The following is a 16,198-nucleotide window of genomic DNA, read 5'->3' as shown; positions in this document are numbered from 1 at the left end:
TAGCACACAGTGTAGCCTGGTGGGCAGTAGTAGGATCAGCCTAGGTGCAGACAGACGTTACCTTGGTCAGGTTGCTTAAAGCTAGGTAGTGGGCGGAGAGCTGCGAGACACGATGCACAAAGCCCTTTCCGGCCGTGTGTCCATCCCACAGTTGCCGGGCCTTCTCCCTCAGCCGGCCCAGCTGAACCTCACGGGAGGCCAACTCCTCGAGCGTTGACTGGGGACGCACAGGCACATTAGCGCAAGCACGTTAGCGCAAGCGCGCGGCTCAGCACACGACAGCAGGGGACGACGTCCCCCGTTAGTAAGACAGAAGGAATAACTCAGCTACATGGAGCCGGTGTGGGTTAGGTTAGCAGCATGGCACACGGCTAGCAGCAATGCAGATTAAAGCGTGAGGCGAAAGCAACTACGGCGGAGGTGGTGTTTCTTTCATGGCCTACGAGCGATGAAGTCTTGTTTGTGGAAACCACTAATCATGAGTAATAGATGGTCTAGATTGATTATGGTATCAAGTTCAAATCGATGTTCATTGTTTACAAAAATATCTACAAAAGTCTATTATAATAAATAGAATGACAAACTCACATAACTAAACCTTCACTACTGTGAAGCTTATGTAAGCATATGGTTTAAGCATAATGAAAGTTGCAGCTATACATCTAAAGATGAGTGTGATGCAGAAAAAGGTCTCGGAATTAATGACACACACCATGTCTGGATGTTTCTAAGGAAAAACACTCCAGCTGTTGAAGCCAGTGTGTGCAGTGTTTGGACAGGTCAGTGGTCATGGTGATGTCACATGGGGCCTGGGTGTGGCCACGAGGGGACTGGGTGTGGCCACATGGGGACTGGGTGTAGCAACATGGGGACTGGGTGTGGCCACATGGGGACTGGGTGTGGCCACATGGGGACTGGGTGTGGCCATGAGGGGACTGGGTGTGGCCATGAGGGGACTGGGTGTGTACCTGGAGCCTCTGGAGCTCATGCTTCTTGGCTGGCAGGTCATGCAGCCGACTGCTGCTCTCCTGCACTGCTGCCTCGGTCTCGTTCATCCAGTCCTGCAGGGGCTCCACACTCGCCTCAAAATCCCTCATCTGAGCCTGCAGGTTCTGTCACACAACACAAGCCTCAGTTATTTTAGCTTATGTGACTTACTGAGCTGGACCTCAAAAGACTAATAAGATGCTAGTCAAAAGTTTGTCTTTGTAATATTTATAGTGAATTTATCTGCAATATTCAGACGAATATTCGGTGAAGTCAGATTTTTGTTTTATTTGTGTGCTGTGAATATCCTGACTATCCTGATCTGAACAGCCTGTTTTTCAGAAGGGTGTTCTGTAAGATCCAACAAGAGTAAACAACTTTGGCCAATTCAGGACCATGCCATCAGGAGTTTACTAATGCACCTTAGTACTGCATTTTTAGAGCTTGGTATGAGGTCGTTGCTCAGGACGGCGGGTGTGGCGAGCCGCACCTGTAAGGCGGTCTCTCTCTGGTGCAGGTTGCTCATGAGCGTCTTCCAGTCCTCCCTGGTGCTGCTCACTTTAGCTCGGACTGCATCCACGCGGTCTTTGGCTGCCACGCTGAGCAGCAGGTCTCCACTCACAGCCACTGTGGTCAGTTTGCTATGACCCTGGTCTCTCTCACTCAGGAACTCCTGCACAATATCACAGCACAGGTAGCTTCACGCACAACGCCACAACCCATCAATACATCACGAACACTATTCATAACCATGATTGGTCTCTAAAAGGTATTTGAGAAGGAGCATGCTGATATACAGTACCTGGACCTTCTGGAGACTAGATGAAGCCTCACTCAGGTTTTGAGGGACATCAAAACACTTGGCTGTGTTGATTTTAGCATTGACCAGCCACTGCTGAAAGTCTCTGAAAGCCGCCCGGAACGTTTGCTCCAGGAGCTTCTCTTTTCCCTGGCATTCCCGGGAAGCCTGAAGACTGAGACTGCAGGACGGGTCAATGTTTAACTACAGGGTCAATGTTTATTTTAATGTAGGAATTGTACAACGTTGAGTCTTCAGCCTTTGCATCACAAAAAAACTAAAACGTTAAAGCTCAGTCAATGGCCTCACCTGTTGTACTCCTTGATAAGGGCAGACACCCTTTCAGACTGAGTTCCCAGGTCTCTGGAGAAGCGACAGAGGTCATTCAGTTGGGACTTCAGACCGTCTGACATGGGCTCCACATTCAGCAAAGCTTCCAAGGTGTCCTGATTCACAGTGCAACACAAGTGCAATGGTTAGACGTGATAACAGACACTCAAGAGGCATTTACTATAACTCAACCCCTGAACCTCATTTTGTTACCACAGATCTGATTTCTTGGCAACGTCTTCACACGCCTTCATGCAGTCTGGTTATGAATTCCCCACTGAGCCTGTTACCTTGGCCATCTGCCAGCCTCTCACGGCCTCCTGGCTGGTCTTCATGGTCTCCACCTGCTGCAGCGTTTCACGACACTCGCGCAGACGGCTTCCGAAACCGTGCAAGTCGTGCTCCAGCTGTGTGGCCAGGCTGTTGAACTCCTTCTCGGAGCTGGCCATCTGAGCGAGTGTGGCCTCCAGGCTAGCCTGCACGTGCTTGGCCCCCTGATCCCACTGTTCCCATGCCGACAGAAGCCCCGCCTCCTCCCGCTCCAGAGCCTCACAGCCCATGGTGGAGGTGTGGTCCCGCGCCACAGCCCCACACCGCTGCACCCGCACCAACCGCTCCCTCCCCTGCTTCCGTGAGTCCAGCAGCTCCTGACATGGAACAGGGCAGCGACAAATCACACGTGAGGATCCTAAATATTCATATGAACCTTCTAACAGAATTCTGTTTAACTTTAATTCTGTTAAATGCTCCCAATTGCAGATTCCACAAATGAATTTAAATCTTCCAAATGTAGGATTTTATTTCTAACACTGATCGTTCTCAAGAAAAGCTCTATGAGAACAAGTCTGCACGTGGATATCCTCACCCGCACTTTGGAGAGCTTCTTCTGGACGGAGGCGGCGTCCCCAGACATGTCGGACCAGCGCTGCAGCTCTTCTTTAGCAGACGTCAGCCAGTCGTTCAGCTCCCGCACGGCCTCCACATACTGCTCGTGCTCTCTGACTATCTCCTCCATCTGCTGCACTTTGTTCTAGACCACAGGGCACAACACCAGCCATCAGAGTCATCAGCACAGCTCCCTCCTGGTCTTGATAGTATTGAGGGTCTATGGGCAGGTCTATGGGCAGGTCTACCACGAATCATTTGTACATGCATTTGGGTTACAGCATAAATTTTCAGCAATAATGGTCCATGTTTGTATCATACCGGAGATTATGATGCTACTAAGATCAAGTCTATGAAAAAGGAACATGCGTATAGAAGCCGACCCCCCCTTACTTTGATGACCGCTGTGATGTCAGAGAACTGGGCGTTGAGTTCTGCTCTGGGTTCCTCAGCGAAAGTCTGGTCTCCGGTCTTCTCCAGGAGCTCGCCGGCCTTGTCGTTGAGGTGGCCGAGTGCTGCCGCGTGGCCCTCCACGTCGCCCTGGATGGCCCTCAGCCGGTCCAGCAGCGAGGCCTTCTCCTTCAGCCCAGGCTGCTGGGGCAGGGACACCCCCACCTCCTGCTCCACCGTCTCCATCCACTGCTGCAGCTGGGCCTTGCCCTCCTGATAGCTGCTCCACTGTGCCACCGTCCACTCGAGGCGGCTGTCGTTTACATACGCACAGCAGTAAGCAGTGTGTAAGTAAGCGATGACGCTCGTAAATCAGAAGCTTACCTCTTATAACTTCATACCAATAAATACTGTTCATATCCTCGGTTCACATTTTGCTTTTACATATCAGACTGGAAAGTTCTACACCTGTATGTGTGCTGTTTCTGAATTAGCAATTCTGCATTAGCTTCATCAGGCTGTCTACCTGTGGCAGCTCATGGCTGTCATGAGCATGTTGGCCCAAGAATCCTTCAGGCTCTGGAGCTGAGAGCGGACGGCCTTCTGTTTATCCATACTGCAGTTCTTCACCACCTGCTCCCCTTTCCCGACCGTCATGTTCAGCTTGACCTCTCCTTCACCCTTCATCAACAGGATCTCCTGCAACACCACAAAGCACTTCATTCACTACAGTAGTCTACAGTGAAAACATCAAAATCTAAATCCTGCCTGTTCATCTGGTGAAACAAAGCACTGCCGAGGGAAAGCCGAGGGCTCGGGCCGACGGCCCAACAACAAGTGGCTTTAGTGACCTGAACCAGGCTGAGCCTCTTCTCCAGGGTCTCCTTGGAGCCCGTGGTGGTGCTGAGGGTGGCGAGGCGCTCCCGCAGGCCGCCCAGCCAGGCCCAGGTGCCCTGCAGCGTCTCCTCGAAGGCCTGCTGCTCCTGTAGGCTCAGCTGGCAGCCTCGCAGGCGCTCCCGCACCGCCTTCAGCAGGCCCTGCTGCTGCACCTGCAGCTGCGCCGCCAGACGTAGCTCCCCCCCGCTGCCGTGGCCTCCCTCGGCCAGGGCCTGCGCCTCCTGACACAGGCTCTCGAAGGAGTCCCTGGAGGACGGGAGAGCACGAAAAACAAACGTCAGCCCGTTATTGTTTTTCCGTTATCCATCCACGCTTGGCAGAGTGGCATAGTCATCTTGTATTTTATACAGAGAGCGCTAAAGCAGGCTGCAGGTTCGTACCTCTCTTTCAGGGCTTCCTGGTAGAACTCCTCCACGCGCTCCAGCGTGGCCTTCTCCGGGTCGCTGTGCTTACCTTCCGGCAGCTCCGTGCTGAGTCTCACCTCCATCCGCTCCAGCCAGCGGCACAGTCTCTGCTGGCGGCTCTCGAAGCTGCACAGACAGGCACGCGAGTGACACGTGAGTGAGGGACACGTGCGGGACACGTGCGGGACACGTGCGGGACGTGCCACCGAGCCCGGGCTGCTTCAGACAGAAATCCCCCGGGCAAGGGAGACACGAGAGGGGGGGAAGGCCCGTGTGATGTAGTGCCCTCACCCGCTGAGCAAGCCGGCACTCTCCTCCAGACTCTGCTGGTTCACTCGGCACTGCTCCACATAACTGTCCCAGTCCTGTTGGATGGAGCAGAGGCTCTGCTGGACCTGGCCAGCGCTCGCTTTGGGGAGGTGAAGAAGGAGCTTCTCCCCCTCCTGACACACCTCCATCAGACGGCTTTCTCCGTCCTCGACCCGCTCCAGGGCCCCCTGCAGGACACAGGAGGCCACTGCACATTGAAGCACTGCAAAGCTGCTATTACTCATTATAAATGATTCATTTTATGGTCAATAGCATTCTTAAGATGACAGAAGATTTCAAGTTAATAGCTGAAACAATTTCCCCTTTTTACTGAGGGTTTTTTTTTGAGTTGACTAAATGCTGAGCTGCACCTTCAGCTTCTGTAGTTTGCGCTCGACCACGCTGGTGTCTCCAGAGTGGTCGCAGCATTCTCTCACTATGTCCTTCTGTCCACACAGCCACGTGTGAAACTGCTTCACAAGGTCTAAAGAACCACAAGACCATGGTAGGGAGGTGAGAAGGCCAACAGTGTGCGCTCACATGGTGGTAATCAAACGTGAGTGTGTCTATCTTTTCTATCAGAACACTCACCGTTGAAAAGCTGCTGTAGGCTGTGCTGCATTGAGGCCAGCATCTTAACACAGAGCTGATTAACAGTCTCGTACTTCTTGATGAGGGCGGTGAGGGCGGAGCCAAGCGTGGTCAGCTCCTCCGAGGGGTACTTCCTGCACAGTGTGTTCAGGTTTTCCCGTGCTGAGTCTATGCTCACCTGCTGGTTCTGCAACTCTTTCTGGATGTCCTGCATGCACAAAAGTAACTGAGGAACTTCTGCACGTTTTATTTGTCCCGGCAAGAAACCACGGAGTCATATAACACAGTGAGCTCTAAAACTGGAGGTGCACTGTATGAAATTACAGCTGTGATATTCACGTGGGCTTGGCAGGTTTTTTTTGTTTACCTTCACTCTGCAGATCTCCTCTGGTGGAGTCCCACATGTAAAGTCCAGCAGGGATTCCTCCAAGTTCTTCAGCCAGTCAGTCATGCGGGAGAGGAAGTCCTCCAGCTGTTGTCTCTGAGAGCAGAAGTCTCTCAGGTTGTCCTTGGCTTGCTCACACAACTCCTTCACGGTACTGATCTTCTTACTCAGGTCAGCCTGCATGACCTGTCAGAGATACCAAAAGAAGAGATTACACACTGCCACTGACCACTGATGAACCAACATTGTGGGATTTGCAGTAGAAGCCACACCTGCAGTGATGTAGGGATGTCCTGGGTGCCACCAATCTGCTGCAGCTCCGACACTTTGCTTTGTAGAGTGTCTAACTTCTTCTCCTTCTCTTCCACCTCAGCCTACATAAGCAAGCAGACTCTAGATGATGCACCAGCACTTTGATTACAGTATGAAGGAAATACTGTGAGCTTCCATCAACATTCTTACTTTGACTTCCACAAGGCGGTTTTCAGTCTTTTGGCTGTCGTTGAAGTTGCTGAGGGTCTCGGTGAGTTCCATTACAGATTTATTAGACCAGCTCTCAATCTCCTCGTTGATACCATAAATATCCTCCCATACGGAGAAAGCTTTTCTGAGATTCTCTATGTTCTCCTCAATTCTCTCAGACACCTGTAGGTGAAGCAAGGGGAGGATGTCAGTGTTGGGGCTTTGTGTGTTTCACATAGGGGAGTATAGGGGAGTTGTAATTAGTGTGTCACACTCACATCTAACCACTGGTCCACCATGGCCTCCATTTTAGTCTTTAACACCTGGGTTTGACAGTCTGGAATCCTGCTTAACTCACAGAGTAGCTGCTTCCCTTTACTGGAGAAGGAGTCCAGGTCCTTCTGATTGCGTGCTAGCTCGGCTTTAACTGATTCATGCTGAAAAATGGACAGAACAAATAAGTTCTTTAATAACAAAAAGAAGTACAAATGGACACAATTGTCAATAACAGAATAAAACTGCTTAAATGCTAATTGCAGTGAAAATGTGGAATTTTCCAGGGACAAAGTCCATGTGTCCTAATAGATCACCATTTAACTTACCTTAGAAAGTGATCGCCTGGTATCCTCCTGGTCTTTAAGAACCAATTTGATGTCAGCCACAGTCTCAGCACTCTCCACTACTGAATTAATGGAGGACTTCAGAGCCTGATAGTCCCTCATGAGCTCTATCAAGGCCCCGCACTGCTCTTGCCTAGAGTGAGACCAACGGGAAGGTCGTGTTAACGTTAATTAATTTAACCACTTATGCACAGCACGATGAGGTGAAGAGGTAGATGGAGAGAGCACACCACCTCTCTGTAATAAGCTTCTTGGTGTCCTCCCAGGTGGTCTGGAGGAGGCCGATCTCTCTCATCACCTCCCCGGCGAGCTCCGCATCTCTCTGGGCCAGCTGCTGCCCTTTGTCCCTCAGCCACTGTTCCTCATGCTGGTGAGACTGGAGTTCATCCTCCAGCTGGTTAAAGAAGCGCAGTCTAGACACACACACACACACACACACACACACACACACACACACACACACACACACACACACACACACACACACACACACACACACACACACACACACACACACAGAGCATTTGATAATGAGAAGTTAAACATCTGTAGATAATGCATTATTTTTATTAATACATTACATTAACCCGTTTTCTAACCCTCTGGTATGATTACCCTTGGTTAGTTTGAGCTGCTGTGTTTGAGCTGCTGGGTTGAGCTGTTGTATTTCAAATGTCTTAATCCTGCTTTTAGTGGTAATATTACTAAAATGACCTACAAGAGGCTACAGAACTGACCCACACTGTCATGGCTAGATGTACATGCACAGGTTATGGGATTACTAAAAACAAAATACAAAATATAATTAGCTTATCTTTTAGTTATAAGTGATAACAAAAATGGTGATTTCTATTGATCTTGTTCATTACCTCTGCTGTAAGGTGAGCAGGTTGGGCTCGGTGAGGCTCTGCTCATCAGCCTTCTCCTCTATGTCCTCCACGCTCTTAAGGAGCTGCTCTTTACGCTGCCTAAAGGAGCTCCACAGCGCTCCCAGAGCCTCCGCCTCACTCTGCTTGGAGCCCAGCAGGGTCCTGACTCCGTCCAGGTCGGCGTTCAGCGAGTCGGCCAGCGAGCGGCACGAGGTGCGGGCCTCCTTCCCGTCCGCCAGCTGGAGGTGGGCCTTGCACAGGCTACCGTCCAGACTGATGGCCAGCGTCTCCAGGCGGCTGATGTCAGGGACGATGGCCTCCAGGTCCCTCTGCAGCTCGTCCACCCGGCCCTTGTCCCAGCTGCCTGCGCTCTCCACGGTGTGCCGGAGGCCCCGGAGGACGCCGGCGGCCACGCCGTGGGTCTGCAGGAAGGCCTCCAGCTTCTCCACGCTCTCGCCACGGAGCGTCACCAGCTGCTGGGCCTCCAGGTAGGGCTGCAAGCTGCTCTCCAGCCGGGTCTGCAGGAGCTGACGCTCCACGAAGTCGCAGGCAGAGCACAGGTCCCTGGCCTGCTGCTGGAGCCTCTCCCTCTCACAGTTCTGGTTCTGGAGCAGCTCTGCCTTCTCCTGCCAAAGAAACAGTCCAGCTGCCTTACAGAGTGACCACAACAACAGCAAAGCTCTCTGACCCCCGCGTGCCGTTCTGTCAGACACAGACACCTCGATGGCGGCACGCACCTTTATTTCCACGGCTGTTGGCTGTAGATTGGTGATGTTCACTTGGGAAAATGAGTGGAGAGAGGAGAGGAAAGACTCTCCCCATCTGAAGAACGTCTGAAGGGCTTGGTCGAACTCTGCCACTTGAGACAGGTGGTCCTGAAGCACCTGGATCCTGTGAAGACAAAGTAGATTATGGCCAAACGCTCTGCTCATGATACTAAGCAATAGCCACCATGCAGCATGTCTTCGAGACACCCGTGTCCTTCAGCACTCCTGACCTCTGGGGTATCACTGTGCTTTGGGATGTCCATCTCCCCTTCAGCTGTTCTTGGTCCTCCTCCAGTGTCTTTACTCGCTCCTCTGAAGCAGTGGGGTAAAGTGCTGGAGCCTGGGCCAGCATACCCTCATATACTGACTCCAGAGACTGCAGCTCAGAACGTAGGTGCTATAGAGCAGAAACACCAATGATTGCAAATGCTGTGGCTAAAGTCTGAATGTATAAAGTCCATATCAGATGTCGGTATTTATGAACATGGTGAATATCTGACTATAGTTTTATATTCTTTTATACATATTTACTATATGGACTTACATTCAGCTCCATGAGCTCTCCTTCCAGCTTTGCTTTGTCAACTATGAGACACTGGCCTGCAGAAGCCGTCACAGACTCGCACCTCTCAAGACACGACTGCAGAGACGTCCAGTCTTTCTCATACCTGAGAGAGAACGGTCGAAGGAAACACTGAGATGCCGTACCTGACGCTGGAAGTAAAAACGTAAATAAGGCGGGTCGCAGCGCAACGGAGTGACGGTGAGCCTACTTCTGCCAGCGGGTCAGCAGGCCCTCCAGCTGGACCTGCTTGTCTTTGGCCTGCTGAAGGTTCTGCTCGTAGCTGCTCTGCAAGGCCTTCACCGCCCTCTCCGCCGCCTCCCTCTCGCTCAGCCTTCGGGGCGCCGTGCACAGAGACAGCAGGGTTACCTTCAGCCTCTCCAGGGACTGGAGCACATCCTAGGGACACAACAGGGCCATTGTTAGGGGAAGATGGAGCACTGCACTGTTAATACACCGTGGTGGTAATAGGCGTGAGATGCAAACCAAGGAAAATTACCATATAGTCTTGAAGAGCCTTGTAGGTCTCTGATGAGGACACACAGGACGTGACAGGTGTGTCCAGCTTCTTCTGAATGTCATCGATCTCAGATTGCACCTTAAAATAGGAACCGGGAGTCAAAGACAGCAATTGAATTTAATGTTTTGCATTAACTGCACTAATTAATATGTCAAAATACCTGTTGAAGATTTGCATTGAACTTTTGCTGGTTAGATGAACTCTCCTGCAACTGTCCATTCAGATGATCCACACTCTCCCTAAGCTCCTCCCAGTACCTGCCAATCTGTGTCAGACGAGCTTTGATTCGTGCAGACTCGCCTGATGACACAAACTGGCCCAATGCCTGAGCGTCCTCGTCCAGATGGGACAGGCTCTCTGCTCTGTCCTGCAGCTCAACCAATGTAGCCTGTCCATCAAGGGAAGCACAGGTGTAAATAAGAGACTTCAGCAATGTGCAGATAGTCCATGTTATAAAGGGTCTAATAAATAAGATTTGTACCTTCAAATAGTGCATGTTATAAAGGTACTAATAAATAACACTAGTACCTTCACAGTACTGATTTGCTGTTCCAGAGGAACAGTGGAGGTTTTCAGTGTCTCAAGTTCTTTCTCCTTCTCAGAAATCCATGTGGAAAATGCTTCAAACTCATTTCCAAATGAGTCCCACTGAGTTTTCATTTGCTCCAGAGTTTTCACACTGAGAAATAGACAGTCATCGAAATACAGCCCTTACTATTCCCTCATATACAAACAAAAAACAAAAATGCAAATATTAATAAAACAGAAGTCTTCAACCCAGTCCTTAAAAATCTTGTAAGGTATAGGTTCCAATTCGAGGACTGTGCTGAAGATCTCTGTGTAGAGTCACAGTAATATGGATCTGAGGAATGGTAGGTTACTCTTTTTTGAGGCCAGTCTCAACTTTGTCCATTTGTTCACTGAGAGATCGGCCTTGGTTCTGGAGCAGAAACTGATTCTTAGGGCCGAGCTGGATCTCTGCTGCCTTCTTGAGGAGAGTGTTCACCTGCTTGGTCTCAGTCTCACACTGGCTTAACAGCTCCTGAACAGTTTTTATGACATATGATTAAAAACTTGGAATAGGGAAACAAGGAAAAACCTAGATACTTAAATACTTAAAATATCAGAATCACATGTCAAAGATGTAGTTTTCCAAAAACTTGGTTGTCATTTAAAAGTTCATAGAAAGACGTAATGCTGCTGGTCACCTTGGCCTGCTCCAGCTCTGTGGTCAGGCTCTCAGGACTACTGAAGGTCATCTCTCTGTCTGTGACTGACCGCGCTCGGCTCACAAACTCACTCACTGCTGCCTGCTGGCTGTCAAACTCCTGCCATGCAGCCAGCGTCACCTGTGATAGGCAGGAGAGGGCAGCTGTGGAGTCTGTTTGACTACAACTACTTAATGCATACAAAGTCCTTCTATGAGAGATATAAACCCCCTGACAATGATGAATTACCTGTATAAACCAAAACTCAAGTTACCGAATCCATAATCTCGTTCTGTGTTTTTTGATCAATGGTACTTCATTTATGTCATAGAACATAGTTCAAAGAACACAGTAACAGTCTTCAAGGTCAAAGTCCTACAGATCTTCTACCCACCTTCACCTGGGAGCCAGGAGGAACCAACAGTGGCCTTTCTGTTACATTTACTGTCTGCAATTACCAAAACCAGGCCCAAAATGAGGATCTATGGTTTGCAGTTGAAGACCTTTGGAACTATGCTCACCTCTAGGCTCTGCTCCTGATCTTCCATGCTGTGGTCCATCTTGTCCAGGGTGGTCTCTAGTTGGTCCAGGTCCTCCTGCAGACCCTCGCCCAGGCCCTCCTCCATCTGGAGCTGCTGTCCTCGACTGAGCTGCTGCCTCATGTCCCTCCTCTTCAGACGCAGACGCTTCAGCTGTTGCTGTGTGGCGGGAAGGAGAAAAACGCAAACCGCAAAGCTGCTCTGTGACACAGAGGGTTGTTAAAGGTACCAAGTAAATGACATGGAAGTGAAGCGAACCTACACCAGTACCTGGTGTATGAGCTGCAGCTGCTGGGCTTCTCGGGCACACTCTGAGTTGAGGATCTTTGTGGCTTCTGACTGCAACTCCTGCTGGCCTTCCATCAGTTCCTTCACAGAGTTCCTCACCTCCTCCTGGAACTGCACACAGTCCCCAACGGCCAATATAACCTTCTCAGACTGTGCACACACACACACACACACACACACACACACACACACACACACACACACACACACACACACAGGTTCTTACTGGATCAATACCTTCACCACGAGGAGCTCTTAAAAATAAGCACAGTCATCTGGAAAGTGTGTGGCTGTTTGGCCTCTTTTACTGATGGGGGGGGAAATTCACAGAACTGATCAATGATTTATCAGGTGGTGTAAGGAACTACTTTACTCAAGCAGAAACGGTTCATCTGTTCTGCCGGGTCCTACCTCGGAGAGGGAGGTAAGGAGACTCTTGAAGTCTGTGGAGAGCTTGCTAAGGGTGGCGGCCTGCCTCTGGGCATCGCTCTCGGTGCAGATCTCTATGAGCCCGGCCAGGCGAGATTTGAGCCAGCCCATGTTGCCTTCCTGCAGCTCCGCGTCATTCCGCAGACTCTGTTAATCATCGGAGAGTGAGACGGCTGCTTTGCATGTATAACTGCACATCCCGCTGTCTGTGTTTTTTCACTTACCTCTATGGTGGATTTCACCTGGCTAAAATTACTGGGGTCACCAGCACGGTTACGCAAAAGCCTGAGCTGACTCTCCTTTGAAATTAGCCAGGCAGACAGTTCAGAGAATCTGTAATAGCACAGATAAATCAATATTTATTACCACTACACATTATTCACATTATTCAATAGTCTTAGAAGATAAATTATCATACTGCACTCTGACACTGGCAGCACATTACCGCATCACTGCACACATCTTTGACGATGAGGTGGTGAAGTATCCAGTAGCACAATGTTCATATTAAACTCAACGCCCTTCTATTTTCTCCTAAACAACCGCAGTTGTGCATTTAACCGTCATGACATACTCTACACAGGAGCAAACCTGGTGTTAAACTCCTTCCACTTGTCAGGGTGCTGCATGAGTTTCTGATGGGTGCCGTCCACCTCGTCTCTGAGCTCAGCGACGGCCGTCCTGGCGCTCTCCAGGGACTGGCGGGCCTGCTGGCTGTCCACCAACTTCCCACAGAGCTCCTCCATGTGCTGCAACCGCTTCTCACATAGGGCCAGAGGGCCCTTCTCCCTGAAAAAGGCCTAAACACAGACACCTCTCATCAGAAACACTGGAGACACATAAACTACAGCTGTACACAGACACCTCTCATCAGAAACACTGGAGACACATAAACTATGGCTGTACACAGACACCTCTCATCAGAAACACTGGAGACACCTAAACTATAGCTGTACACAGACACCTCTCATCAGAAACACTGGAGACACCTAAACTATAGCTGTACACAGACACCTCTCATCAGAAACACTGGAGACACATAAACTACAGCTGTACACAGACACCTCTCATCAGAAACACTGGAGACACATAAACTATGGCTGTACACAGACACCTCTCATCAGAAACACTGGAGACACCTAAACTATAGCTGTACACAGACACCTCTCATCAGAAACACTGGAGACACCTAAACTATAGCTGTACACAGACACCTCTCATCAGAAACACTGGAGACACCTAAACTATAGCTGTACACAGACACCTCTCATCAGAAACACTGGAGACACCTAAACTATAGCTGTACACAGACACCTCTCATCAGAAACACTGGAGACACCTAAACTATAGCTGTACACAGACACCTCTCATCAGAAACACTAGAGACACCTAAACTATAGCTGTACACAGACACCTCTCATCAGAAACACTGGAGACACCTAAACTATAGCTGTACACAGACACCTCTCATCAGAAACACTGGAGACACCTAAACTATAGCTGTACACAGACACTTCTCATCAGAAACACTGGAGACACCTAAACTATAGCTGTACACAGACACCTCTCATCAGAAACACTGGAGACACCTAAACTATAGCTGTACACAGACACCTCTCATCAGAAACACTGGAGACACCTAAACTATAGCTGTACACAGACACCTCTCATCAGAAACACTGGAGACACCTAAACTATAGCTGTACACAGACACATCTCATCAGAAACACTGGAGACACCTAAACTATAGCTGTACACAGACACCTCTCATCCGAAACACTGGAGACACCTAAACTATAGCTGTACACAGACACCTCTCATCAGAAACACTGGAGACACCTAAACTATAGCTGTACACAGACACCTCTCATCAGAAACACTGGAGACACATAAACTACAGCTGTACACAGACACCTCTCATCAGAAACACTGGAGACACATAAACTATGGCTGTACACAGACACCTCTCATCAGAAACACTGGAGACACCTAAACTATAGCTGTACACAGACACCTCTCATCAGAAACACTGGAGACACCTAAACTATAGCTGTACACAGACACCTCTCATCAGAAACACTGGAGACACATAAACTATAGCTGTACACAGACACCTCTCATCAGAAACACTGGAGACACCTAAACTATAGCTGTACACAGACACCTCTCATCAGAAACACTGGAGACACCTAAACTATAGCTGTACACAGACACCTCTCATCAGAAACACTAGAGACACCTAAACTATAGCTGTACACAGACACCTCTCATCAGAAACACTGGAGACACCTAAACTATAGCTGTACACAGACACCTCTCAATAGAAACACTGGAGACACCTAAACTATAGCTGTACACAGACACCTCTCATCAGAAACACTGGAGACACCTAAACTATAGCTGTACACAGACACCTCTCATCAGAAACACTGGAGACACCTAAACTATAGCTGTACACAGACACCTCTCATCAGAAACACTGGAGACACCTAAACTATAGCTGTACACAGACACCTCTCATCAGAAACACTGGAGACACCTAAACTATAGCTGTACACAGACACATCTCATCCGAAACACTGGAGACACCTAAACTATAGCTGTACACAGACACCTCTCATCCGAAACACTGGAGACACCTAAACTATAGCTGTACACAGACACCTCTCATCAGAAACACTGGAGACACATAAACTATAGCTGTACACAGACACCTCTCATCAGAAACACTGGAGACACCTAAACTATAGCTGTACACAGACACCTCTCATCAGAAACACTGGAGACACCTAAACTATAGCTGTACACAGACACCTCTCATCAGAAACACTAGAGACACCTAAACTATAGCTGTACACAGACACCTCTCATCAGAAACACTGGAGACACCTAAACTATAGCTGTACACAGACACCTCTCAATAGAAACACTGGAGACACCTAAACTATAGCTGTACACAGACACCTCTCATCAGAAACACTGGAGACACCTAAACTATAGCTGTACACAGACACCTCTCATCAGAAACACTGGAGACACCTAAACTATAGCTGTACACAGACACCTCTCATCAGAAACACTGGAGACACCTAAACTATAGCTGTACACAGACACCTCTCATCAGAAACACTAGAGACACCTAAACTATAGCTGTACACAGACACCTCTCATCAGAAACACTGGAGACACCTAAACTATAGCTGTACACAGACACCTCTCAATAGAAACACTGGAGACACCTAAACTATAGCTGTACACAGACACCTCTCATCAGAAACACTGGAGACACCTAAACTATAGCTGTACACAGACACCTCTCATCAGAAACACTGGAGACACCTAAACTATAGCTGTACACAGACACCTCTCATCAGAAACACTGGAGACACCTAAACTATAGCTGTACACAGACACCTCTCATCAGAAACACTGGAGACACCTAAACTATAGCTGTACACAGACACATCTCATCCGAAACACTGGAGACACCTAAACTATAGCTGTACACAGACACCTCTCATCCGAAACACTGGAGACACCTAAACTATAGCTGTACACAGACACCTCTCATCAGAAACACTGGAGACACCTAAACTATAGCTGTACACAGACACCTCTCATCAGAAACACTGGAGACACCTAAACTATAGCTGTACACAGACACCTCTCATCCGAAACACTGGAGACACCTAAACTATAGCTGTACACAGACACCTTTCATCAGAAATACTGGAGACACCAACACTACAATATACATTAACATATATTACATTACTCCTCATGACGGTGATTATTTGTATAGTTCATTATTATGTGTTTCGTTTGTGGTTTTTAAGCTGTACTGTGGGTTAATTTTCTGGTTATATATCTTCAGGTTTCTTGATTTTAAACTGATTAAATTAACATTACTGGTGTGTTTGACTGAAATAACCATTGGTCACAACTCCATATGTGTCC

At 48.9% G+C, this 16,198-nt stretch overlaps 1 protein-coding gene across 9 annotated transcripts in view; it reads right to left on the bottom strand.

Annotated features, from left to right (window-relative positions):
- LOC143501301 (nesprin-1-like) overlaps window positions 1-16,198 on the bottom strand; it is an 80,546-nt gene that overhangs the window by 40,850 nt on the left and 23,498 nt on the right. For 8 of the 9 annotated variants that reach the window (XM_076994958.1, XM_076994964.1, XM_076994957.1 and 5 more), the window contains 35 exons: window positions 12,833-13,041; window positions 12,466-12,574; window positions 12,224-12,388; window positions 11,795-11,962; window positions 11,507-11,683; window positions 10,986-11,126; window positions 10,659-10,819; window positions 10,306-10,456; window positions 9,938-10,165; window positions 9,757-9,855; window positions 9,469-9,656; window positions 9,240-9,363; window positions 8,926-9,092; window positions 8,666-8,819; window positions 7,929-8,554; window positions 7,293-7,472; window positions 7,042-7,192; window positions 6,718-6,876; window positions 6,440-6,622; window positions 6,250-6,351; window positions 5,960-6,163; window positions 5,593-5,800; window positions 5,373-5,485; window positions 4,984-5,189; window positions 4,669-4,818; window positions 4,243-4,534; window positions 3,918-4,090; window positions 3,395-3,704; window positions 2,982-3,146; window positions 2,407-2,763; window positions 2,096-2,232; window positions 1,790-1,967; window positions 1,478-1,660; window positions 969-1,112; window positions 62-217 (listed from right to left, as the gene is read on the bottom strand). In XM_076994958.1, coding sequence (XP_076851073.1) covers window positions 62-217; window positions 969-1,112; window positions 1,478-1,660; window positions 1,790-1,967; window positions 2,096-2,232; window positions 2,407-2,763; window positions 2,982-3,146; window positions 3,395-3,704; window positions 3,918-4,090; window positions 4,243-4,534; window positions 4,669-4,818; window positions 4,984-5,189; window positions 5,373-5,485; window positions 5,593-5,800; window positions 5,960-6,163; window positions 6,250-6,351; window positions 6,440-6,622; window positions 6,718-6,876; window positions 7,042-7,192; window positions 7,293-7,472; window positions 7,929-8,554; window positions 8,666-8,819; window positions 8,926-9,092; window positions 9,240-9,363; window positions 9,469-9,656; window positions 9,757-9,855; window positions 9,938-10,165; window positions 10,306-10,456; window positions 10,659-10,819; window positions 10,986-11,126; window positions 11,507-11,683; window positions 11,795-11,962; window positions 12,224-12,388; window positions 12,466-12,574; window positions 12,833-13,041 — 6,618 coding nt within the window. The remainder of the gene's footprint in view (window positions 1-61; window positions 218-968; window positions 1,113-1,477; window positions 1,661-1,789; window positions 1,968-2,095; window positions 2,233-2,406; window positions 2,764-2,981; window positions 3,147-3,394; window positions 3,705-3,917; window positions 4,091-4,242; window positions 4,535-4,668; window positions 4,819-4,983; window positions 5,190-5,372; window positions 5,486-5,592; window positions 5,801-5,959; window positions 6,164-6,249; window positions 6,352-6,439; window positions 6,623-6,717; window positions 6,877-7,041; window positions 7,193-7,292; window positions 7,473-7,928; window positions 8,555-8,665; window positions 8,820-8,925; window positions 9,093-9,239; window positions 9,364-9,468; window positions 9,657-9,756; window positions 9,856-9,937; window positions 10,166-10,305; window positions 10,457-10,658; window positions 10,820-10,985; window positions 11,127-11,506; window positions 11,684-11,794; window positions 11,963-12,223; window positions 12,389-12,465; window positions 12,575-12,832; window positions 13,042-16,198) is intronic. The other variant, XM_076994962.1, reaches the window with a different exon arrangement.

Source organism: Brachyhypopomus gauderio, unplaced genomic scaffold, assembly GCF_052324685.1.
Source record: "Brachyhypopomus gauderio isolate BG-103 unplaced genomic scaffold, BGAUD_0.2 sc168, whole genome shotgun sequence".
Lineage (NCBI taxonomy): Eukaryota > Metazoa > Chordata > Actinopteri > Gymnotiformes > Hypopomidae > Brachyhypopomus > Brachyhypopomus gauderio.
This window is presented reverse-complemented; position numbering and strand designations above follow the sequence as displayed.